Source organism: Dendrobates tinctorius, unplaced genomic scaffold, assembly GCF_039654945.1.
Source record: "Dendrobates tinctorius isolate UK_male_01 unplaced genomic scaffold, ASM3965494v1 ptg000315l, whole genome shotgun sequence".
NCBI classification, from domain to species: domain Eukaryota; kingdom Metazoa; phylum Chordata; class Amphibia; order Anura; family Dendrobatidae; genus Dendrobates; species Dendrobates tinctorius.
Window position 1 is genome coordinate 6,057,920 of NW_027361982.1, and position 26,143 is coordinate 6,084,062.

The 26,143-nt window shown below is 43.5% G+C and overlaps 1 protein-coding gene and 1 long non-coding RNA gene across 6 annotated transcripts in view; one reads left to right on the forward strand and one right to left on the reverse strand.

Moving 5' to 3' along the window:
- Positions 1-54: 54 nt before the first annotated feature.
- Positions 55-26,143, reverse strand: part of RGL2 (ral guanine nucleotide dissociation stimulator like 2) — a 38,902-nt gene continuing 12,813 nt past the window's right edge. The window contains exons 1-17 of one of the 5 annotated variants that reach the window (XM_073561355.1): positions 25,976-26,143; positions 25,196-25,273; positions 24,225-24,388; positions 24,028-24,087; positions 21,801-22,065; positions 21,050-21,268; positions 20,617-20,720; positions 20,440-20,524; positions 20,290-20,355; positions 19,391-19,465; positions 19,216-19,248; positions 5,494-5,615; positions 5,213-5,308; positions 5,039-5,135; positions 4,652-4,918; positions 4,399-4,507; positions 55-590 (exon numbers count right to left, since the gene is read on the reverse strand). In XM_073561355.1, the coding sequence (XP_073417456.1) occupies positions 400-590; positions 4,399-4,507; positions 4,652-4,918; positions 5,039-5,135; positions 5,213-5,308; positions 5,494-5,615; positions 19,216-19,248; positions 19,391-19,465; positions 20,290-20,355; positions 20,440-20,524; positions 20,617-20,720; positions 21,050-21,268; positions 21,801-22,065; positions 24,028-24,087; positions 24,225-24,388; positions 25,196-25,273; positions 25,976-25,993 (2,049 nt within the window). In that variant the 5' untranslated portion in view covers positions 25,994-26,143 and the 3' untranslated portion in view covers positions 55-399. Of the gene's footprint in view, positions 591-4,398; positions 4,508-4,651; positions 4,919-5,038; positions 5,136-5,212; positions 5,309-5,493; positions 5,616-19,215; positions 19,249-19,390; positions 19,466-20,289; positions 20,356-20,439; positions 20,525-20,616; positions 20,721-21,049; positions 21,269-21,800; positions 22,066-24,027; positions 24,088-24,224; positions 24,389-25,195; positions 25,274-25,343; positions 25,950-25,975 lie in introns of those variants that run through there. The other 4 variants (XM_073561354.1, XM_073561356.1, XM_073561352.1 and 1 more) reach the window with 4 other exon arrangements.
- Positions 5,849-14,529, forward strand: LOC141073852 (uncharacterized). Its single transcript, XR_012227073.1, has 4 exons — positions 5,849-8,094; positions 9,801-9,908; positions 12,308-12,392; positions 12,802-14,529. It is a non-coding gene; the product is annotated as an uncharacterized lncRNA (long non-coding RNA).

A 26,143-nucleotide genomic window follows, 5' to 3' on the forward strand; every position in this document is an offset into this window, starting at 1 on the left:
GTTTTGAAACTATAAACACTGTAACCATGCAGAGCTAGTAGAGCATGCTGAGACTTGTCGTTTCAATTTTTTTTTTTTTAAATATAATCTCAGATAAAACATAACATAGAAATACAAACAGATATGGCCTCGTAGTAACAGTACATAGTGTTTCATGATAGTGTATGGAGGGTTGAGCAGCACTTTCCATGCAGAGCGGTGTCAGCACCTGACTGTAGATTGCCCCAGTTCTTACAGCTTCATTTCTCATCAGCTAAAAGAAAGTCTTTGGTTTTGCAACATCGGAATAAAACCACATGCAGATGTGGCCAGAGGGCCACGGCCCCCAAATAACAAACCAGTAGCCCCCATGGGGATGGAAAAAATGTCCTTATGTAGCTTTAGTCCTAAAAGTATATACTAGAAGAGGGATTTGGCAAAGTCTCCAGCTTTGGCCTTGATTTTGGGATAGGTGGCATGGACTTGTGCCTTCAGATGGTGCCGCGCTTCAGGTTGAGGGGCCACGGCGGGAAGATGTGGACGGACCAGGAAATCCAAGCTAGCCGCGCTCATGGCGTAGAAGACATTGGCAGTCGCTGGGATGAGCAGCTCTGTAGGATCAGACATTACAGGGGTTAGTGAAGCCAAACATGTACAACGTATTTCTCCACAATTGTGTTAGCAAATAAGACCTCAGGAGAATGACTCATTACGTTGGAACAAACCCCACACCCATGCTGAGAAAAGGAGTCTACGACTTCCAGTCTTTTCTGATGTGGCAGCCATGTGGCTCTGTAGGTCTATAGTTCACATCAGAACAGTCTTTTTTCTTAAAGTATATACAGTTGTGGCCAAAAGTATTGACACCCCTGCAATTCTGTCAGATAATACTCAGTTTCTTCCTGAAAATGATTGCAAACACATTCTTTGGTATTATCTTCATTTAATTTGTCTTAAATGAAAAAACATTGATCATTTCACACAAAACTCCAAAAATGGGCCAGACAAAAGTATTGGCACCCTCAGCCTAATACTTGGTTGCACAACCTTTAGCCAAAATAACTGCGACCCACCGCTTCCGGTAACCATCAATGAGTTTCTTACAATGCTCTGCTGGAATTTTAGACCATTCTTCTTTGGAAAACTGCTCCAGGTCCCTGATATTAGAAGGGTGCCTTCTCCAAACTGCCATTTTTAGATCTCTCCACAGGTGTTCTATGGGATTCAGGTCTGGATTGCTGGCCACCTTAGAAGTCTCCAGTGCTTTCTCTCAAACCATTTTCTAGTGCTTTTTGAAGTGTGTTTTGGGTCCTTGTCCTGCTGGAAGACCCATGACCTCTGAGGAAGACCCAGCTTTCTCACACTGGGCCCTACATTATGCTGCAAAATTTGTTGGTAGTCTTCAGACTTCATAATGCCATGCGCACAGTCAAGCAGTCCAGTGCCAGAGGCAGCAAAGCAACCCCAAAACATCAGGGAACCTCCGCCATGTTTGACTGTACGGACCGTGTTCTTTTCTTTGAATGTCTCTTTTTTCTCCTGTAAACTCTATGTTGATGCCTTTGCCCAAAAAGCTCTACTTTTGTCTCATCTGACCAGAGAACATTCTTCCAAAACGTTTTAGGCTTTTTCAGGTAAGTTTTGGCAAACTCCAGCCTGGCTTTTTTATGTCTCGGGGTAAGAAGTGGGGTCTTCTTGGGTCTCCTACCATACAGTCCCTTTCCATTCAGACGCCGACGGATAGTACGGGTTGACACTCACTGTTGTACCCTCGGACTGCAGGGCAGCTTGAACTTGTTTGGATGTTAGTCGAGGTTCTTTATCCAACAGCCGCACAATCTTGCGTTGAAATCTCTTGTCAATTTTTCTTTTCCGTCCACATCTAGGGAGGTTAGCCACAGTGCCATGGGCTTTAAACTTCTTGATGACACTGCGCACGGTAGACACAGGAACATTCTGGTCTTTGGAGATGGACTTGTAGCCTTGAGATTGCTCATGCTTCCTCACAATTTGGTTTCTCAAGTCCTCAGACAGTTCTTTGGTCTTCTTTCTTTTCTCCATGCTCAATGTGGTACACACAAGGACACAGTACAGAGGTTGAGTCAACTTTAATCCATGTCAACTGGCTGCAAGTGTGATTTAGCTATTGCCAACACCTGTTAGGCCTGTTTCACACTTCCGTTTTTGTGTCCGCCAAACGGATCCGTTTCCGTTTTTTTGACGGAAACTGATGCCAACGGATCCGTTTTTTTAAAAACGGATCCGTTTTTTTGACGGATCCGCGGTAACCGTAATGGAAGTCTATGGGACAAAAAAAACGGATCCTGCAAAAAATGGCGGATCCGTTTTTTTACGGAAAACAACGGATTTTGACGGATTTGAAAAAACGGAAGTGTGAAACGGGCCTTAGGTGCCACAGGTAAGTTACAGGTGCTGTTAATTACACAAATTAGAGAAGCATCACATGATTTTTCAAACAGTGCCAAAACTTTTGTCCACCCTCTTTATGTTTGGTGTGGAATTTTATCCAATTTGGCTTTAGGACAATTCTTTTTGTGTTTTTTCGTTTACAGTGGCATGTAAAAGTTTGGGAACCCCTGGTCAAAATTACTGTTATTGTGACCAGTTAAGCAAGTTGAAGATGGAATGATCTCTAAAAGGGCTAAAGTTAAAGATGACACATTTTCTCTGTATTTTAGGCCAAAAAAAATTATATATTGTCAATTTAAAAATTACAATAAGGAAAATAGGCCAATGCAAAAAAGTTTGGGCACCCTGCATAGTTAGTACCTAGTAGCACTCCCTTTTAAAAATATCACAGCTTGTAAACGCTTTTAGTAGCAAGCCAAGAGTCTTTCAATTCTTGTTGGATGGATTTTCATCCATTCTTCCTTGGAAAATTCTTCCATTTCTGTGAGATTCCTGGGTCGTCTTGCATGCACTGCTATTTTGAGGACTAGCCACAGATTTTCAGTGATGATCGAATCGGGGGACTGTGAGGGCCATTGAAAAACCTTTAGCTATCGCCTTTTGAGGTAGTCTATTGTGGATTTTGATGTGTGTGATTATTATCCATTTGTAGAAGCCATCCTGTGTTCAAATTCAGCTTTTTTTTTTTACACATGGTGTTATGTTTGCATCAAGAATTTGTTGAAATTTCATTGAATCCATTCTTCCCTCTACCTGTGAAATGTTCCCTGTGCCATTGTCTGCAACACAACTCCAAAGCATGATTGATCCATTCCCATGCTTAATGGTTGGAGAGATGTTCTTTTCCGGAAATTCTATGCAGTTTTTTCTCTGCACATACCTTTGATCATTGCGACCAAAGAGTTTTATTTTAACTTCAACGATTCACAGGACTTGTTTCTAAAATGCATTGGGCTTGTTTAGATGTTCTTTTGCATACCTCTGATGCTGAATTTTATGGTGAGGGTGCAGGAGAGGTTTTCTTCTGATGACTCTTCCATGAAGGCCATATTTGATAAGGTGTCTCTGAACAGTAGAACAATTACCACAACTCCAGAATCTGCTAAATCTTTCTGAAGGTCTTTTGCAGTCAAGTGGGGGTTCTGATATGCCTTTCTAGCAATCCTACAAGCAGCGCTCTCTGAAATTTTGCTTGGCCTTCCAGACCTTATCTTGACCTCTACTGTTCCTGTAAACTGCCATTTCTGAATTACATATTGAACTGAGGAAAGGACAACTTGAAAACACTTTGCCATCTTCTTATAGCCTTCTCCTGCTTTGTGGGCCTCCACCATTTTCAGAGTGCTAGGCAGCTGCTTAAAAGAACCCATGGTGGCTGTTTTTTCGCACAAGGTTAGAGGAGGCTGTGTGTTTCTAAACCTGTGGAATCTGCATCAGCTGGCCTTTCCTAACATTGAGGGTGAACAAGCCATATCCCTTACAGGCTAATTAAGGTCTGAAACCTTGGTCAAAGTTATCTGAGCACACAAATCTGCCCAAACTTTAGCAGCGGATCATTTTTCTTTTTGTAATTTTTAAAATGTGAAAAAAAAAAAAAAAAAATCAGTGTATTACTTTTTAGCCTAAAATACAAAACAAATGTGTCATCTTTAACTTTAGGCCTTTTAGAGATCATTTTATCTTCAACTTGCTTAACTGTTCACAATAACAGTACTTTTGACCAGGGGTGCCTAAATTTTTGCATGCCACTGTAAGACAAATTAAATGAAGATAATACCAAAGAATGTGTTTGCAATCATTTTCAGGAAGAAACTGAGTATCATCTGACAGAATTGCAGGGGTGTCAATACTTTTGGCCACAACTGTACAGATCTTGTAAAATGTGTCCATATTACATGTTATACCACCACGGAGTGTGATGTCACTGGGTGGCTAGGGCCAGGATACAGCTCTATATTAGACATCAGCATCAGACTTGTAGGATCTCACCTTTATTCCCTGGCAACAGCTGAACAAGTTCCTGTGGACCCTGGAGGATCCCATGATGTTTTCGGATGATCCGGTCAATCACTGTGGGAGCTTTCTCCTGACTGCTGATCTGAAACTCAAGATCAAATCGATTATAGCTAATGCTGTAGAAAACACGGTGCGCGGAGCCGACTATAGCGTTCTAGAAGACCCCGCACCCAGTATACATGATGGGTATGATAGAAGCCCCTGCACCTCATCAGTGTCTCCTCACCCGCACACTCTTGTACACGCTGTTCTCCTCCGCCGGCTCCACACGCGCTCGGATGATGCGGAAATCTGCAGTGGAATCAGGGAATTTTCCTTGCTCAGTGATGCTCTCAGAAGAGGTGCTGTGCTGCATTGCAATATTTAAAGGACTGCCACAAGATGCAGAGCGCCTGTGTGTCCGCACTGTGACCGCTGGGGTCAGGAAGCTTTTGTGCGCTGGTTTTGGAGAGCTTTGTGTGTCCAGTGCTGGAACTGAAGGGCTCTTCTGCTGCTATGAGTGGATAGATAATGGGAATAGGCCTTTATGAATAACTATGTAATACAAGTGTAAAACTCCCATCCCATAACATGTTATTAATCCCAAAGGAAAATAATGGAAAAGTCTCCATACCGCACTGAGGCCTGGTGTCATCAGCCGCTCACAGGGTGTATCCCAGGACACCAAGTGCATGCCGGGGCCAAAAGGTGCAGCAATGGAGGCCAAAAGCCTGATAAAGAGAAGCAGACAGTGGTCAGCGTAAAGTGAGCATTAACATTGGAGTGAATTTGCTGGATTTCTGCTCACTCGGTGCAGTGTGTGATGATCACAGTCGGCTTCACCGTGTTGGGCGGTGTAACAGTTGCATCTTGATTTGACTCAATGTCACATGAGAGTCGGTAACTGCAAAAGATGACAAATGCCCTGTAATCAGACATATCCACCCCCAGGTGTAATGTGTAGGATCCCGATCATCAAAACACCCCTGCTGCTTGCCTTTTAACAAAATTCAGGCTTAGGACTATGCTGTCAGGCTATGAAATACTATATTTTGGCTCTCTGCCCACAATATTCCTTCTATTATTTACCTTTCATCCTCGCTGATAAGACGCAGTTTCTGGAACCAGCCAGCAAAGTGCGGATCTGAAGTGAAGCGATATCCCAGGCAGACAGTCTGCAGAATACGGATCTGAGAAAGCGACTCAAACTCCTGTAGATCAAGCAAAAAAATAAACTGAAAATTGCACATTACTGGAGGACTCCAGGTCCAGAGGTGGCCAAGTCTAATAAAATGGGCATAAACAGGTGCAGTCCATGTAATGCAATGTGGATTGTTTTTTTCGTCATATAGTTGCTGTCAAGGATGACACCGGAGAGATCACACAGAAACCCTCCGATGCCACCCCCCCCCCCCCCCCCCCATGTCAAACCCACCACCCCCCTGGGTCAACTTGATAGAGTTTTACAGACACCCTTTGTCCACACAGGAACAGGGAGTCAGGATGTGGCTCACGCAGTCACCACACTCGCTCATAACCCTGAGAGGCCCCTTTCCCTAGCCCCAGTGAAACGGAGCACTGCCAGCCTGGTAAGACTGCCAGCAGTTCCTCGTTAGATATAATCCTGTTAATAGATCGGGCTTATATTGGGCCAGAAACCAGTCCCGGTAGCATAGGAAGTTAAACCGAGAAACAGACGTGAGGATTCATGGATCAGGATAAAAGAGCAGCCCAAGGTTAAATTATATATTAATCGCTTTTAACGGCACACTATACAATATTCTATATACACGATGGTTACACATATATAATGGTCAGATATGTAAATCCAGATAGTGGTAGGTCAAAAGATATACAGTGGGTACGGAAAGTATTGAGACCCCTTTAAATTTTTCACTCTCGAGCAGCCATTTAGTAAATTTGAAGAAGTTCATTTTTTTTCTCATTAACCCCCAAGGGTGGTTTGCACTTTAATGACCGGGCCAAGTTTTACAATTCTGACCACTATCCCTTTATGAGGTATTAGCTCTGGAACACTTCCATGGATCCCGGTGATTCTGACATTGTTTTCTCGTGACATATTGTACTTCATGTTAGTGGTAAAATTTAATTCATATAACAAGCGTTTGTGAAAAACGGAAATTTGGCGAAAATTTTGAAAATATCGCAATTTTCCAACTTTGAATTTTTATACCCTTAAATCACAGAGATATGGCACACAAAAAAACTTAATAAATAACATTTCCCACATGTTTACTTTACATCAGCACAATTTGGGAACCAAATTTTTATTTTGTTAGAAAGCATAAGGGTTAAAAGTTGACCAGCAATTTCTCATTTTTACAACACCATTGAATTTTTAGGGACCACATCACATTGGAAGAGACTTTGAGGGGGGGTCTATATGATAGAAAATACCCAAAAGTGACACCATTCTAAAAACTGCACCCCTCAAGGTGCTCAAAACCACATTCAAGTAGTCTATTAACCCTTCAGATGCTTCACAGGAATTTTTTGAATGTTTAAAAAAAAAAAAAAAAAAAATTCAGGTCCATTTTTTTTTTTACTTTACCAAGGGTAACAGGAGAAATTGGACTGGAAAAGTTATTGTGCAATTTGTCCTGAGTACACTGATACCTGATACGTGGGGGGAAACCACTGTTTTGATGCATGGCTGTGGTGCTAATAAAAATATGAATATCTTATAGCCTACATATTGTAATATATTGTTTATATGCTTTGATATAGTGTGGTCATTAGACCAAGGGTAGAAAGTATTGCAAATATGAAATATGGTTGTTTGAATCCAAACACTATATTGCAATACTAGGGTGTAATCTGGACTTTGATACTGAGACACAAAGCTTTTGCTCTGTGTCAATACCGTAAGACAAGGAATTGCACTGTGGTCTTTGAAGCTCTGTGTTTCAAAGATTCCTTATCCTGATTTGCACACAAGTGATATTTGCTTTGAGTGAATACCTTCACTTGGGGGTGGTTGATGGAAAGAAGCTTTCCAACTAATTCTGTGTGGTATTCTAATATAAGAGTTGTGTGGTATATTCTTACATATAAGCTAGGACAATAGGAATAACAACTGTATAGATAATGAATATTTATGCTGCTTGAACAAGGAAGTCTTGTGCTCAGTAATAGTCAATATTGGGTCATGCATGACATCCATAGTCGAGGAACAATTGTGATACATATCTTGACATGTCTGAGTGTGTGTCTGAGTTACATAGGTATCCAGTTTTCAGAATAGGTGATTATGGAAGTCATGCCACCATCTTAGAGCATTATGCTATGAGCATGAAGAGTTAACTTTGTAACAAGCAACATATGTTGAACTTTGAACAGTAATAGACAACTTTGACAAGTTGACCAGAGGCAAACAGAGTCTAGGTTGACATACTATTGGCAAACAAATCTCTGGTTGGTGCAAACACACTAAGAGGCTATAGCAAACAGACCTTGAAGTCTTGTGCAGTTTCAAGATTCTGATGACTCAGCATACTGCACAGAGGGAATGTGGGAATTTTGTGTATAAAAAGGTGGACCTGTGTCAGTGAGGGAGGGACATTTTCCAGAAGCTATCGTGGGTGCATGGTTTCTGTGATGACAAGATTTTCCTTCTCACTGACACTGTGGGGTCCCTCCAGTGGAGAAGTGATGTTGCAATGCTACCTGGTAATGTATTGATGCTTATTTCTCTATGTAAACAAGACAGGGTAATATTATATCTGCCATTCCATTAATTTGGTGTTTTATAATCATTGTATAATAAAATTGTGTTATATCCAAGTAGTAGCCTTCTTTAAAGCCGTATCCGAACCTTATTGCTAAACAGTTGGGAATACATAAATTGGCGTAGTCGGCAGGATATGCAGAAGGCTCAGAAGTTTTTTTTTCTTTGTTGGGATAAGAAATAATCCTCACGTCCTAACTTATTTTATAGGATAGTAATTTGTCGGCACTAGGCCAAAATGTTTGGGTTTTTGGCGCAGGAAATGCGTTGTTGTGGATTGGCAGAACCCTGGCAGAATAAGCTCAAGGGCTCAGAGCCCCATGATATTGAAGTACTCATGGGGATCCCTGCTAAGGCAGGTGATGCAGTTAACCCCTCGATGTTGTTTAGTTACTCGAGGCTTTCCCTGCAAAGGCAGGTGATGCAGTTAATCCCTGATGTTGTTGAAGTACTCAGGGGTGATGTAGAGTCTTTAGGACGGCGTATGTGGATTTTACTCAGTGTATACCGAGATATGCATGAGCAAAACACCCATATGCAAAGAAAGTTGTCAGAAATGGAACAAAAAGAGGTTGTAAGTGAGTCTGTTGAGACTCCAGGGTGGGAGGAAACCCAAACCCCATATGATATGTTGGCGACTATGTGGTCGCACAGTGTTGGTTCAAGTGAACATTGGGACAGATATGGGCAAGATGCAGAGCCTGCTGAGGTAGCAGAATGCTTGCAGGAAGTAAAAGTAGAAAAAGGGAAAGAATTATGTGCTCTTGGTAAGTGTGGCTGGATCCTGCTATCTGCATATAGAAAACAGCATGAGGAAAAGCAAAGAATGTTAACTAAAGTGCAGGATTTGGAAATACAGCTATGTGAGGCCCAGAATGCATTGGTGGCAGCACAGGGTCAGAATAAGTTAGTAATGGACAAATGTGTTGGAACTCAGCATGATGCAGAACAGATTGCTGTATGTATGTGTAAAACAGTATAAGTGCAGAAAGAAGAGCGGGAAGGTGAAAAGGACGAAAGCTTTGGCCATAGCCAGAGCAGAGATGGAGAGGAACCCAGATTTGTGGGATAGTGATGCACATGAATCAACTGACTCCGAAACTGTCACCAGCCAAGAACAGGGGGATGATCATTTTGGTGGGGAGATGGAAATGGATCCTCTTCTTAACCCATTAAAAGCTCATCATATTTGCCAGATCCAGGTTGTAGAGACAGCTACAGGGAAGCAAAACCAGAATGAGGTAGAAGATTGCAGGGTGTCTAATAGATCTGAGTTGCAATCTACCTTAAAGGGAAGGTGCCGCAATTTTATATAATTTGCAAAAAAATAGTAAGTTACAAAACATGTTGTTTCAGCAAATGTTGTACTAACCAGGATATATGGTTTGTTTGTAATAATGTTTTCATGTAGCCACTGGGCGCTGCCATCTTGATTTGCAGATCTGTGGAGGACTCATACAGTCTGCAAATATGGCCGTCCCTGGACATAGGAGACTGCGGTCGGCTCCCGACCCCACCATGCAGCCTCAGTAGCAGAGAACTGGGCACGCCCCTGTGGGCTGCACCATTCACTGCTGTAGGTGTGGCTGGGCGCCATTTTACTGTAGCCCAGTGCTATCTGCTGAGCTCCACTTTCCCTCTATCACAGGACCACTTGTGGCATAACGGGTCCTGTGTTGTGAGGAGAGGCTGAAGAAAAGGAGAAGGTGGTCAGCAGAGGAAAGAAGCGCTCACTGGAGCCGGAGGATGGAGAGTGGTGAGTGCGGGTGACTTTCATCTATGCTCCTCTGTACTGCTTACTCCAGGCTCGGCCCTGTGCTTCCTGCTCCAGCGTCCTCCTGCTCTGTCTCCGCCTCCTCACACACAGCCCCAGTGATCTCCGGTAATCTGACACCTTTGCTTTTATGGCTGTCTGAGGAGGACAGTGACTTATACAGCCCATAGTCTTGTGTATAATTGGGGGGGGCTGGAAGTTTCACCAGTGTGGGCATATCTGTAATACTGTCTGCTGGGCCGTGCATCTAAGCCTCTCCTGTGTGATACTGCCTGCTGAGCCGTGCATCTAATCCTCTCCTGTGTGATACTGCCTGCTGAGCCGTGTATCTAATCCTCTCCTGTGTGATACTGCCTGCTGAGCCGTGTATCTAATCCTCTCCTGTGTGATACTGCCTGCTGAGCCGTGTATCTAATCCTCTCCTGTGTGATACTGACTGCTGAGCCGTGTATCTAACCCTATCCTGTGTGATACTGCCTGCTGAGCCGTGTATCTAACCCTCTCCTGTGTGATACTGACTGCTGAGCCGTGTATCTAATCCTCTCCTGTGTGATACTGACTGCTGAGCCGTGTATCTAATCCTATCCTGTGTGATACTGACTGCTGAGCCGTGTATCTAATCCTATCCTGTGTGATACTGTATTCTGAGCTGGGTATCTAATCCTCTCCTGTGTGATACTGTCTGCTGAGCCGTGTATCTAATCCTCTCCTGTGTGATACTGTCTGCTGAGCTGTGTATCTAATCCTATCCTGTGTGATACTGTATTCTGAGCCGGGTATCTAATCCTCTCCTGTGTGATACTTTCTGCTGAGCCGTGTATCTAATCCTCTCCTGTGTGATACTGCCTGCTGAGCCGTGCATCTAATCCTCTTCTGTGTGATACTGCCTGCTGAGCCGTGCATCTAATCCTCTTCTGTGTGATACTGCCTGCTGAGCTGTGTATCTAATCCTCTCCTGTGTGATACTGACTGCTGAGCCGTGTATGTAATCCTATCCTGTGTGATACTGACTGCTGAGCCGTGTATCTAATCCTATCCTGTGTGATACTGTATTCTGAGCCGTGTATCTAATCCTCTCCAGTGTGATGCTGCCTGCTGAGCCGTGTATCTAATCCTATCCCGTGTGATACTGCTCTCCTGAAATACTATGTGCTGCTGTCACCCTGCTCCCAGAATCCTTGCTGCCTGCCATCCTCGGTGACCGAAGACCCCATTCCTCTCCTCAGATCCCGTCCTGGCGATGTGTGAAACCGAGGGGACAGGGGCCTGATGTATGGTGGAAGGAGCAGGGCGACAGCAGCACAGAGTATTTCAGGAGAGCAGTGTGCTGGTCTGTGGGGGGCGCCCTGTTCGGTGCCAGGGATTGTACATAGAGCGCTGTGTTTTATACACATGGATGGACCGTCTGCTTGTCTGCTCCACAGAAATCCAGGAAACATGTCTGCTGATTGATGGCCTGTTCTGATCCAGACTTTACATGCAAAGACAGTCAGTAACTTTGCAAGCCCCATCAAAATGGCTGCTCACTGTGTCTATAGATGTCATAGCGGTTTTTGTGCCAGATTTCAGTAGCTGCTCCCCCTAGTGTTAACAAGTGGAAATGCCAAACTTTTTAAAATTATTTTTCATATTTTGCAAAATTAAAAACAAACGATAATATTTTTTAAGAAAATGTAAACATTAATTCTTTACATTTTTTCAATTGCTGAAAAAATTTTTTTTGGATGGCACCTTCCCTTTAAGTAGAAGAAATACTAGGGGTGGCAAGGCCCCGGCAATGTTCAGATTCAGGCGATCTGATGATCCCATGTTGTTCTGTAGTAATTATTTGGCATTGTACAGAAATGTTTGCAATCATCCAGATATGTCTCACAATGATCCTAGTTTTCTATTTTCAATGGCAAATCATTGTAATGTAGATTATGCCACAAGAGTGTCTCTAAGAAATACCAGTTCATATGAAAGATTTGTAAAACTATTAACTGAGTGGTGCCTTAAGTCAAAAGAGCAGGATGAAGTATCCGATAAGGTGTCTGCTGTTTACAGGCCTAGGTATTGCTTTAAATGTGGGAAGATGGGCCACATTAAACGTTATTGTAATCCCAGACCAGAGAGCCATTCATTGCACCAGAATATTGATGGCATGGAGAATAAGGAAGACATTGCCATCTACGATACTGAATTTACAGACTCCTGTAAAAAAGCCGACATTGCTACAACTGCACAAAAGTCGCAAGAAATGCAGATCCCAACAGTGGATAAGAGTGAGACTGGGAAAGAGCAGAACTTGTCATATTGTAGACCCCAAAAAGACGGTGCTACTATTCCTGTGTTATCCTTTTAAGACTGTGTTCTAACCTTTCTGTGTTTTTTTCTTTCAGACTGGACAAACCAGTTTTTCAGAGGAATCGGATTCAATGTATTTAGCTATATATAAGACATGGGGGTAGACTAATGAGCTCAAAGGTAAAGGTTAAAATAATTGTTTGCAAACAATTAAATAAGTAATCGTCCCATTGTGATGAATCGGACTGTATTTAGCTAAAAGTTGTGGTTTAGTTTTATGTATGTTTTTAATCTTTATTTTCAATTAGGAACATAATAGGTTTGTAAAATCCATTTGAAAGTTGTATATTGAACAGTTATGTTTGATATTTCAATGAATAGAGGTAATGTGATAGATTTGATTTATCCAGGAGAAATGTATGAATATTGAGTGAAGTGACATGTCAATAATACAGAGAGAAGCTAGAATAGCTCAGCCAGTGGATTTCTAAAATTTGGTGGAATCAATTAGGTGTCCAGAATCTGCTCAAGTCATTTCTGAAGTAGCCATCAATGATCTCAGATAATAATGCTTTTGTTTTCCCTTTAGATCAAAATCTGATCTGTAAGTGTTGCATTATTGCTTTCATCTTGTGAGACTGCTTTCAAGAGCCAAGCAATCTTCAGACAAATGCCAGCTATGGAAAGTGTGGATTTCTGAAAACCAAACAGAATCTATAGATCTACTTGGCTCAGTGGATGAACAGATGAACACTAGCCATTTTTGAAGGGCAAAGACAAAGAAGATGTGACCCAAGATGTGAACTGTACTGAAGAAAATTTCTAATGGGAGAAATGATTAACAGAAGGACTCCAAGAATTATGCCAGCTGATCCATGCTGTCAGTGGACTTGTGATAAACATGAAATATGTTGAATCAGACTGGGGATGGGGAGAGGGCCATTATATGTGGCTCCAGTTCAGATAAAAAGTGTAAAAGTATGAGGGTGAGCAATAGTGATCGCTCCATCATTTACAGAAAATATCACTTTTCGTTATATTCCAACTAATGTAACTAGTGGGTCAGGTGTTAGCTCTAGGTTAACTTGAAGGAGTAATTTGTATTATGCAAGCATTGGTTTGTTGTTGGATAAATAATGTGTGGCTATAAGATATCCAAGGGTGGATTGTGGTGCTAATAAAAATATGGATATCTTATAGCCTACATATTGTAATATATTGTTTATATGCTTTGATATAGTGTGGTCATTAGACCAAGGGTAGAAAGTATTGCAAATATGAAATATGGTTGTTTGAATCCAAACACTATATTGCAATACTAGGGTGTAATCTGGACTTTGATACTGAGACACAAAGCGTTTGCTCTGTGTCAATACCGTAAGACAAGGAATTGCACTGTGGTCTTTGAAGCTCTGTGTTTCAAAGATTCCTTATCCTGATTTGCACACAAGTGATATTTGCTTTGAGTGAATACCTTCACTTGGGGGTGGTTGATGGAAAGAAGCTTTCCAACTAATTCTGTGTGGTATTCTAATATAAGAGTTGTGTGGTATATTCTTACATATAAGCTAGGACAATAGGAATAACAACTGTATACATAATGAATATTTATGCTGCTTGAACAAGGAAGTCTTGTGCTCAATAATAGTCAATATTGGGTCGTGCATGACATCCATAATCGAGGAACAATTGTGATACATATCTTGACATGTCTGAGTGTGTGTCTGAGTTACATAGGTATCCAGTTTTCAGAATAGGTGATTATGGAAGTCATGCCACCATCTTAGAGCATTATGCTATAAGCATGAAGAGTTAACTTTGTAACAAGCAACATATGTTGAACTTTGAACAGTAATAGACAACTTTGACAAGTTGACCAGAGGCAAACAGAGTCTAGGTTGACATACTATTGGCAAACAAATCTCTGGTTGGTGCAAACACACTAAGAGGCTATAGCAAACAGACCTTGAAGTCTTGTGCAGTTTCAAGATTCTGATGACTCAGCATACTACACAGAGGGAATGTGGGAATTTTGTGTATAAAAAGGTGGACCTGTGTCAGTGAGGGAGGGACATTTTCCAGAAGCTATCGTGGGTGCACGGTTTCTGTGATGACAAGATTTTCCTTCTCACTGACACTGTGGGGTCCTTCCAGTGGAGAAGTGATGTTGCAATGCTACCTGGTAATGTATTGATGCTTATTTCTCTATGTAAACAAGACAGGGTACTATTATATCTGCCATTCCATTAATTTGGTGTTTTATAATCATTGTATAATAAAATTGTGTTATATCCAAGTAGTAGCCATATCCGAACCTTATTGCTAAACAGTTGGCAATACAATGGCAGAGCTCAGAAGGGAAGGAGCGCCGTTTGACTTTTTCAACGCAAAATTGGCTGGAACTCAGATCAGACGCCATATCACGTTTGGAGAGCCCCTGATGTGCCTAAACTGTGGAAAAAAAAACACAAGTGACCCCATTTTGGAAGCTAGACCCCCCCCAAGGAACTTATCTAGATATGTGGTGAGAACTTCGAACCCACAAGGGCTTCACAGAAGTTTATAACGTACAGCCGTACAATTAAAAACAAAAAAAAAATCATTTTTTTCCACCAAAATGATCTTTTCACCCCAAATTTTTATTTTCCCCAAGGGTAACAGGACCCCAAAAGTTATTGTGCAATTTGTCCTGAGTACGCTGATACCCCATATGTGGGGGTAAACAACTGGGCGCATGGCAGAGCTCGGAAGGGAAGCAGAGCCATTTGGCTTTTATGGCTGGAATTGAGATCGGATGCCATGTTGCGTTTGGAGAGCACCTGATGTGCCCAAACAGTGGAAACCCCCCAATTCTAACTTCAATTCTAACCCAAACACACCCCTAACCCTAATCTCAGCCCTAATCCTAGCCCTAACCCTAAGGGTGTGTGCACACATTGCAGATTCTGCTGCTGATCCACAGCAGATTTGGCCCTGCGGATCCTCAGCAGTTTCTGTTGCGTTGTACAGTATCTTTACATTCAATGGCAAATGAAAAACACAGTGCACATACTACGGATTTCTCCGCGCGGATTTGCTGCGGTTTTAAATCCACAGTATGTCACTTCTTTGTGTGGAATCCGCAGCGGTTTGACACCTGCTCCATTACCAGGTGTCAAAACGCAGGGGAAAACCGCAGGCTAATCCGCACTAAATCCGCAGGTCAAATGCAGGTCATTTGACCTGCGGATTTAGCCAAATCTGCGGGGAAAAATCCGCAGCAGAATCCGCTTTGTGTGCACACAGCCTTACCCTAGCCCTAACGGGAAAATGGAAATAAATACATTTTTTTAAAATTTATTATTTTTCCCTAACTAAGGGGGTGATAACGGGGGGTTTGATTTACTATATTTATGGCGGTTTTTTTTGTTTGGCAGCTGTCACACGCTAAAAGACGCTTTTTATTGTAAATAATTGATTTTGCATCACCATATTTTGAGAGCTATAATTTTTCCATATTTTGACCCACCGAGTCATATGAGGTCTTATTTTTTGCGGGACGAGTTGACGTTTTTATTGGTACCATTTTCGGGCACGTGACATTTTTTGATTGCTTTTTATTCCGATTTCTGGGACGCAGAATGAACAAAAACCAGCATTTCATGAATTTCTTTTGGGGGGTGCGCTTACACTGTTCCGCGTGTGGTAAAATTGATAAGGCGGTTTTATTCTTCGGGTCAGTACGATTACAGCGATACCTCATTTATGTCTTTTTTTTTATGTTTTGGCGCTTTTATGCAATGAAAACAATTTTATATAAAAAATAATTTTCGTATCGCTTTATTTTGCGAGCTATAACTTTTTTACTTTTTCGCTGATGATGCTGTATGGCGGCTCGTTTTTTTGCGGGACAAGATGAAGTTTTCAGCGGTACCATGGATATTTATATTCGTCTTTTTGATCGCGCGTTATTGCACTTTTTGTTTGGCGGTATGATGGTAAAGCATTGTTTTTAGCTTCTTTTTTTGAAGGGGTTAACTAAAGGAGTTAACTAGTGGGACAGTTTTATAGGGCGGGTCGTTAGGGATGCGGCGATACTAAATATGTGCATTTTTATCGTTTTTTTTTTATTTACAAAAAAAAAAAAAAAAATTGGGAAGCTTTTTTTTTTTTATTTTAATTTGGGGATTTTTCATAAATTTATTACACTTTTTTTTTTTCCTTTACTATATTTTCCCAGGTGGGGACATCACTATAAGGTGTCAGATCGCTGACCTGATACTTCACACAGCGCTGTGCCAGATCAGCCATCTGACAGGCGTTGCTGCAGGCTTCCTAGTGCCTGCTCTCTGCAGGCACTGTGGAAGCTGCCTCTCTGCAGGCCCCCGCGGCTATATAGGATCCAGGGGCCTGCAGAGAGGAGACCCTCGGAGCGACGCCATGCTTGATCGCAGTGTGCCAGGGGTTAATGTGGGGGGGGCGGTCCGTGACTGCCCCTGACACAGTGTCAGCTGTGATAATCAGCTGACACCCGGCTGCGATCAGCGGCGCTCCCCCCGGGGGGGGGCGCCGCTGATCGCTATGACGTACTATCCTGTCCTTGGGAATTAAGTCCCAGGGCACATGGATGGGATAGTACGTCATATGTCAGAAAGGGGTTAATGTACACTCTGCACCCCCATCTTGACTGAAAAAAAAAAAAAAAAGTGGACATTTTTGCTTATTTATTAAAAAAGAAAAACTGAAATATCACATGGTCATACAGTAAGTATTCAGCCCCTTTGCTCAGTATTGAGTAGAAGCACCCTTTTGAGCTAGTACAGCTATGAGTCTTCTTGGGAATTATGCAACAAGTTTTTCACCCCTGGATTTGGGGATCCTCTGCCATTCTTCCTTGCAGATCCTCTCCAGTTCCGTCAGATTGGATGGTGAACGTTGGTTTTCTGGTCTTTCCAGAGATGCTCAATTGGGTTTAGGTGTTTAGGTCAGGGCTCTGGCTAGGCCAATCAAGAATGTTGTTCTGAAGCCATCCCTTTGTTATTTTAGCTGTGTGCTTAGGGTCTTTGTCTTGTTGGAAGGTGAACCTTCGGCCAAGTCTGAGGTCCAGAGCACTCTGGAAGAAGTTTTCATCCAGGATATCGCTGTACTTGGCCGCATTCATGTTTCCTTCAATTGCAACCAGTTGTCCTGTCTCTGCAGCTGAAAAATACCACCATAGCATAATGCTGCTGCCACCACCGTGTTTCACTGTTGGGAATGTATTGGGCAGGTGATGAGCAGTGCCTGGTTTTCTCCACACACACACACCGCTTAGAATTATCACCAAAAAGTTCTATCTTTGTATGATCAGACCAGAGAATCTTATTTCTCATAGTCTGGGAGCCCTTCATGTGTTTTTTAGCAAACTCTATGCGGGCTTTCATATGTCTTGCACTGAGGAGAGGCTTCCGTTGGGCCACTTTGCCATAAACGTCCGACTGGTGGAAGGCTGCAGTGATAGTTGACTTTGTGGAACTTTCTCCCATCTCCCTACTGCATCTGTGGAGCTCAGCCACAGTGATCTTGGGGTTCTTCTTTACCTCTCTCACCAAGGCTCTTTTCCCATGATTGTTCAGTTTGGCTGGACGGCCGGGTCTAGGAGAACTTCTGGTGGTCCCAAACGTCTTCCATTTGAGGATTATGGAGGCCACTGTGCTTTTAGGAACCTTGAGTACTGCAGAAATTCTTTGGTAACCTTGGCCAGATCTATGCCTTGCCACAGTTCTCTCTCTGAGCTCCTTGGCCCGTTCCTTTGACCTCATGATTCCCATTTGGTCTGGCATGCAATGTAAGGTCTTATATAGACAGGTGTGTGCGCTTTTACAAATCAAGTCAAATCAGTTCAATTAAACACAGCTGGACTCCAATGAAGGAGTAGAACAATCTCAAGGAAATGGACAGCATGTGACTTATGAGTGTCTGAATACTTATGACCATGTGATTTCAGTTTTTCTTTTTTAAGAAATTTGCAAAAATTTCTACATTTCTGTTTTTTTTTTCTCAGTCAAGATAGTATGCAGAGTGCACATTAATGAGAACAAAATGAAACTTTTTTGAATTTACTAAATGGCTACAATGAAACAAAGAGTGAAAAATTTAAAGGGGTCTGAATACTTTCCGTACCCACTGTAAGTGGAATAAATGTCAATTACCAAGTAATGTTAGATCATGGGTGCGTTGGGCTGCCAGCTGGCTCCTAGGTCCTTTACAGCACGTTACTTGATGTGGCCCCCCACTTCTGAAATGGACCGCATGCATCACAGAAAGAGGGATCATATTGCAAATATACTAGCCTATATCCCCTAGAACCGGTCGAGACCCAGCCGGGCACTTGCCATGTTGTAGGGATCTCAGTAATATAACCAATGTGTGGCCAGGACATACGGCAAGTCCATATTCTCCTTATTAAATTATAGCTGACTCAACAAAGCAGTTTAGAGCAGAAGGTTTGGATCCACATGACAAGCAAGCCTTTTGTTCTGCTCTGAGCCAACTCAAGGTGCGAGATCTGTCACTCATAGCCTTTGAGGCTTGACCCCCCCCTGCAGAGCTAGCTGCACACTGATTGAGGTTTTATAATCCCATGTCATATACGATACGAAAGAGATTGGCAAGAAATTATATCTCCAATATTGTTCACATTTGCTCAGATATGGAGATGAAATCTAATCATCCATCACAGGCCGTGCTTCTGCTCTACCATCTGCTCATTTTTCTGCTTGTTGTAAATCTGACACCTGTTTTTGTTTGTTTTGTTTTTTTCATACAAACCCATCAGCCAACTAGAGAGCAACAGCCAATACTCTGCACCAGCACAATAATGTGATCACCCTCCGTAGGAAAGCCACATAGCCACATCACCAACATCACCAAAATTAGGACATTTATGCCAAGCTGAAATCCCCTATAGCACACGGTATCCATTTAGCTGGAGACCCCCTTTAATGCTATGTATAGGTCTCCACATAGAAGTGTTTGCACTCACCTTCCTGCGCTTCTCAAAGTTCAGGTATCCATTCTGAAATCGACAAATAGAAAATCATAAATTGTCATCCTATCGTCAACCACAAGTCCCGCATTGTCCAAGAAACCACAACCAACGACCATAATGCCTGATCGTACAATATGAGACATATGGCAGCTCAATAAAGAAGACGCACCTCCAGCTGGTCCCGGATGGCTGAGTCCAGCATAACAAGGTCAGTGAGGAAGACTCCGAGGTACGGGATGACCCCCTGTGCCAAGGAGAATGAGAAGTTACTAGTGATGGAGACGCCCACCATCATCCTAACCCCCACCGGGGTGCAAACTTACATCATGGCGCCTGCAGGGATAACATTTAGGATTGGTATACTTTGATTATATTTGCACGATACAGGCCTGATACATCAAAGCTTTTACACCAAAATTCTGATGTAAAAAAAGTTTTGAAAAAAGTCTCAAAATGTTGGCGCAACACGAGACCATGCGAACATGTTGCAATTTTTGGTGTTCTCTTCTCATGTCGTTTTCATCCTATCTCTAACAGACTTGGCAGACCGGGGCATGATGAGCGGCAGCGCTCTTTACTCTACAAATCGTACTGGAATAAGACTTGTGCGGCACGTGTCAGTGTTCAGACGCTCAGGATTCACACACGCCCCTTAATGAATCGGGAGCGTCCATGATCAGGACAGGCGTGATTGTCACTGGTCTTGATAAATCGGGCATTGAGTGTTCACTGTATAGCACGACTATTGAGACCCCATAAATATGGCTTATTTGTGAGGATTGGGGGGGGGGGGTTGCCATATTCTTAATTAACTCTTCGTTATTGCCGTTTGTGGCAACATATATACCTATAACGTGACTGTACGCCGGCCATTTACAGAGATCTCACACCCACAGTCAGCGCTTCCTCTTCTACCCACAGAAGTTTGAGAAAAAGGGAAGGATCACAATGATGAGAACATTTCCAGAGACCTCACGCCATGTAAAGTCAGTGACTGCGTGCGGCACGGTGATGTTTAGGACGGCGTATGGCCTCCCAGCCCTACAGTACAGACGCAACGTGTCTTACCGAGGCCCGTGGGTCCCTGGAGCGCGGGGAGTGTTTTTTGGAGGTTACATCAGACGTGTCCTGAGACTGAACAGAAGGTTGCGTTATATGAGGAGTTATTCTGGCAGAGGACGCATGGACATGACGCATGGACTAGAGGCGACGGCTCACCTGGAAGAGCAGCTCCCTCATCCGGGCGTAATTGTCCTTCTCAGAAAACACCTCGTTCATCTCCTGGTAACTGCGCTGGATTTCCCTGAGTGACATCAGAACACAATACATTTTCATTTCTCAAGTTTACAACAATGGGGGTACGCAGAACAATAGGAATTAGATGGGCGGCCTCACCTGGAGGTCTCGGCCCACACTCTCTTCAGCCGATGCACAGACGTACTCTGCAGGGCCGAGAGGATGGCGTAGACCGAGGAGAAGTTCCGGAGGTTCCAGCATTCCTAAAATAAAGTGTCACTTATAAGAAATATCCACATAAAAAAAAAAAATATTCAAAACGCTCATGCCGGTGGGGTCTGTGCACTACAACGGTCAACAAATTCCAATATGAAGGGGCAATAACGCGTTACATGGGGTCCGGACTCCGATATCCCACAGACTTACATTACTACAACCTATGGCATGACATTTTCCATGACTGTAGAATTATTTGGGCTTCCTTCAACCTCATAAGCGAGTTTTATAAATGTGTTCATGACCTTCCGATAGTCCAAAATATTTGATCATTGAGAAGCCACCACTGCCACATATTAGGGAGATTTCCACTCACCTCAGCCACTCTCACCCACTTCTCAATCACCCGCGCCCGCTGCTGAGGCTTCAGCTGAGGGTCTTGAACACATGAAGATGTCACAGCCCCCGACAGGCGGTTAAAGTGGCGGACGGTCTCTCTGACAGAGTAGCACCGGTCATAGTGGTCTCCTCCCCTGTCTCTTCGAGACCACACAGATCCCAGGCACTCGTGTGGGACGACTCTTAGGAAGAGAGACTGCAAGAAAAATAAATAAAATAAGACGAGACCTGGAGCGAGAGTTATGATAACAAAATGCTCAATTTTCCTACAACAGTGATATCCATTTATTCCAATAATCCAGAAAGTCTGATAATCTGAACAGAATGGAAATAAAGAACTGGAATTTTTCAGGATCATGGAGAAAGAATTATAAATAAATGGCAGAATTTCTGATAACATTTCCAAAGATTTCTATGTTTATTTTTTTCTTTATTTTTTAATCACACGTGATAGTCCAGAATAGTCGATAATTTTTCCATGTATCAGTTTTTCCATCCTTTGCCCTAAACCTATGATGCTAACCCAATACTGGGTCATAATGTAGTTCCCCCATAATCCGATCATTGGGGTCTCCCATGCTGTTGTAACAGAATAGGGATGAGGTTGACGTAACTTTGCATTACCCCAAGATTTGTCAAAGTCTCAACCTAATAATTAGACACCATCTTGTACTCTAGGATTTATACTGTGTAGATCTTTAAGAAAGAGAGTAGAGAGAAGTCCTCACCGCCTCCAGGCAGGTCAGCTGCTCGGCCACATATCCGGCCTGGAACGTCAGGACATCTAAGGGGTCGTAGTGGTCGTCCTCGTCCAACAAGGCACCGGCCGCCGTCACTGGCCGCTCCCCGCCAGTCACCTCCTGTAGTTTGGTGACCAAATTTGCCTTCTTCAGTCTTACGAAGCAGCGAGACAGTTCTTCCCTCAGGTCTGGGTCCAGTAATACAAAGTCCTCAGGATACTGAGACATCCAGCCGCAGAATAGACCGCTGATACTGAGGACAGAGACAGATTACATGGCACAAGATGGCGACTGCTGGACAAAGTGCACTGTACCCTACCACTGAGAAGACAGGCGCTGTATACGGGGGTGCAGAGACAAAGATCTCCAGTACCACTGAGAAGAGGGGCACTGTATAAGAGGGTGCAGAGACAATGATCTTCCCTACTACTGAGAAGAGGGGCACTGTATACAAGGGTGCAGAGACCATGATCTCCCCTACTACTGAGAAGAAAAAATGCTGTATACGGGGGTGCAGACAATAATGTCCCCCTACCACTGAGAAGAGGGGTGCTGTATACAGGGGTACCCAAACAATGATGCCCCCCCATCACTGACAAGAGGGGCGCTGTATACGAGGGTGCAGACCCAATGATGTCCCCCTACCACTGAGAAGAGGGGCAATGTATACAGGGGTTGCCCAGACAATGATGTCCCCCATCACTGATAAGAGGGTCGCTGTATACGGGGGTGCAGAGACAATGATTTATCAGGGTATATTATGGGTCAATGTCTTCCCCCATGTCGTCATGGAGACCAGAGTGGATTCAGATCACCACCTACATCCTTCCTGGCTCTGTGTTTACACCTCAGTGTATTTGGTGACTAGAATCCACATAGTCTCCATGACAAGTCTGCGCCCCATGGAAACCAGGGCATGTTGTCCGAGTTTCTCAGTGGTGCAGCCTCAGACTTTGGGCCTGTAACATCAAGTATTTGTATCTCAGGGCAGAAATATTGACTACAATTATAATGTGCAGTACATGGTCTTTTCTTCATGTTGTTTTGGTTGATGCCGTCTTTTAAGGCCCCATGTGTGAGCCCATTGTCTAACAGTAATTATGTCCATAATTCAAACAAAAACAATATTAAAGATAAAGGAATAGAAAATGGCCATGAACGGCACCATATACCTAAAGTGTGCACCTCATACATGGCCTGTAAGGACACTCAACCCACTATGTGCAGCCTCCATTTTGTCTTAGGCTAATAAATGTATTCTATATATTTCCCCTGTATATGACTAAACTTGAGCTAATCACTAGTGCTCTACCAGCATTATACATACAGATTAGTTTCCATGATTGTCTTACAGCAAAGTGGACGGGATTTATAGAGATCTCATGGCCGCTGCTGCACTAACTGACCTGAGACAAATCTGCACCATGTCGTTTTCTCGCAGGTACATAGAGTTTTATGTGCAGACTTTCCCCGTAGAAATGTGTTGGATGCAGAAAATCCACAAGCAAAAAAAAACACATATGTGGAAACACACTAAATGGGCGTAAAGACTACAACTGTGTCCATAAAGGTTTGTGAAGGCGAAATACTGGGAAGTATGAAAAAAAAAAAAATATAAGGCAGGTTTGTTTTAAAACATGACGACCAAAACCACGATAAAAACTCACGTAGAATAAAAGGATGCACAAAAAAAGTGAAAAAACCTCAAGTAACCTGATCATAGGAACAGAAAATCTACAACATCAAACCCTCACCAAATATTCATTGTGAATGAATCCTAAGGGCCCGGTGTGATCCCATCAGTGAACGTTCGTGCACACCTTGCGTTTTTTTGTCCCAAAACTTGCATTGATTTCCTAGTAGTAGAAAAGTGAAGGAGATCCCTGGAGTCTCCGGCACTTGGAGCTTATTTTTTCCTTGCAGATCTGCAGCTTGTCAATTTTTGTCAGAGTTTTTTCTGCAGATTTCACTCACACAAATGAGTGGGGAAAATGTGTAAAAAAAAAAAAAACAAAACACAAGTATTTTCTGCTACCAACACGTCAGTATTTGTACCAGGTTTTTCTGCTAGAAACCCTGAATGTGTGCACAAAGCCTTAAATTATAAAATATCCACCAGATTAGAAAAATCAGACTAAAAAGCACCAAACTCCAAAAATATAATGACAACCGCTAAGAAAAAGCCACCGTACATGGAGGCATATGTGCTACTCACTCATCATCCTTTCCTCCATAGGAGTTGCCAGTTGCTTGTATGTAATCATCGTCCTCCAACCTGCAACCACCGACACAATTATTCACAGCATAGAAGGGGGCAGCAGAGGAGACGGGAGCAATATGTGAAGGGAAGGAGTAAAATAGACCGTGAAATGGCGTTCTGATCTATAGCATCATGTCGGGTAATATTCCCACCTGTCCAGCAGCGTTCTCAGCACTTTCCGAGTGTTGGTGAAGGTGCGATACGTGGCCAGGAAGGCTGGGATGTAGGTGGTGTCCCCCAGAACCCGGGCTTCAAGCAGATGGAGGACAAGTCTGGGGAGAGTGCCGGCACGAAGAGCTAACACTCTAACGGGAGTCTGGGTAGAGAAGGAGACAACGATAAATCACCGGGTGTCAGCGACACCTTATACTTTGCCATAAGGCGGCGCAGGCCATAAATAGCCGTGTACCTATAACAACAAGGCACGAAGATTTGCATGTAAGCAGCGAGGTGTCCTGTTCTGGGTGCCACCTCTGAGAGATACCAGCACATTATATAAGATAGAAGCCTCTATGGGGCCCGGGGCCAAAACTGCAGCATCACCATCATCTGGGAAGGAGGCGATGAGACATCCTGTCCACAGCACAGATAATGCTCTGTGAGCCCATGAGTAATCACCTGCACACAGCGCGCTGGTAGTTTGCTACAATGTATGATTCCAGAATTCACAAAGCATTGTCCAAACTGGATACAATTCTAACAACTTATCAGCAAAAGATGCCAGAGATCTAATTCACTGACAGCAAGCACACAGCCAGGTACGGTCAGAGGTCTTATTCAGTGACAGCACGCACACAGCCAGGTACGGTCAGAGGTCTTATTCACTGACAGCTAGCATATATCAGGAAAATACAAAACTATAAATTATTGAACCAGAGATCCGCCATTAAGGGATGATGGTGTAATGGGGCTCATCTGATAAGGAGCCGATGACTGTGCACCCGGGACATTATTTGGATTTCACCTTTTTCAGGGCACGATCCTACATTACTGCCCGGAGCAGCAGACTCCTGAGATGGGGACAATTAACCCCTGACGGCCATAATCTTCCCATTATCTATAGGAGTCTCATAATGACGGCTCCTCACCCGGTAGGTTAGTGACACAGGAGATGGTGCGTTACCTGCTGGGAGCCGGCACTGCGCAGATATACACTGTATATAACACCGTCCCGCTCCTCGTCTCCCTCATGCTGCCAGATCTGGAAGAAACACAACATAAATCACAATGAGGACAGGAGTGAAAGCCAGCCAGGAGCCCAATGCACCAACCTGCAGCCATCGCATCATGCATCACAAGCCCCGGCACCAGCGGATGCCGACACCTCACCTTGCCAGGCAGAAGGTACCACGTCGTTTTAGAGGCGACACAGGGACCTCCCCGTGACAGGCAGCTCAGGGCCACATTCATAGAAAGGAAACCAGCTGCTGTGGGAACGAAGGACGAGCAGCACGGAGCGGGAGGAGGCTGGAGGGGCGCACGGGGGACATAGGGGTTAAAGATATAGGCAAAAAGTCAAACCAGAAAAGAACAGGGGACAAAAGCAAAAGGGTTAATGCCAGCTGAAAAATTTGGCTGCAAAAATAATTTGTGTATCCCAGGTGTCTGCACTTCCGGAAGAAGACACGTGTTCCTACAGGTAAATACAGTGTGTGGCCGCTACGCCCTACAGAACCGGTTCCTGCTGTGAATATTCATAGGCACACAGTGTCCGCACGTACAGTGTACCGCCAGGGCACAGGTCACGCCAATACGTGCGACGGTGCGGCCAATGGAAAAGGAGATTTATCAAAAAAAAAGACAAAGTCACAAATCGGAGAAAATTCCAATAAGAAATAAAAGTTAGTATACATTTTTTTAAAAAGTAGAAACCTGCTGTGATCTTTAGAGCGATCATGAATACCTTGTATGCTCGGCTCATCGTGTCTTGGTGCAGCACTGATGGCAGAGGGGCCCTGTGGCCTGGCTCCCACACTGCTGGGTGGTACAGGGGCCCTCCTCCTATCTCCCAATTACAGCCCACACCCAGCTGAGGCACTTTCCTTCACGGATCCTGTCCTGATTTACAGCT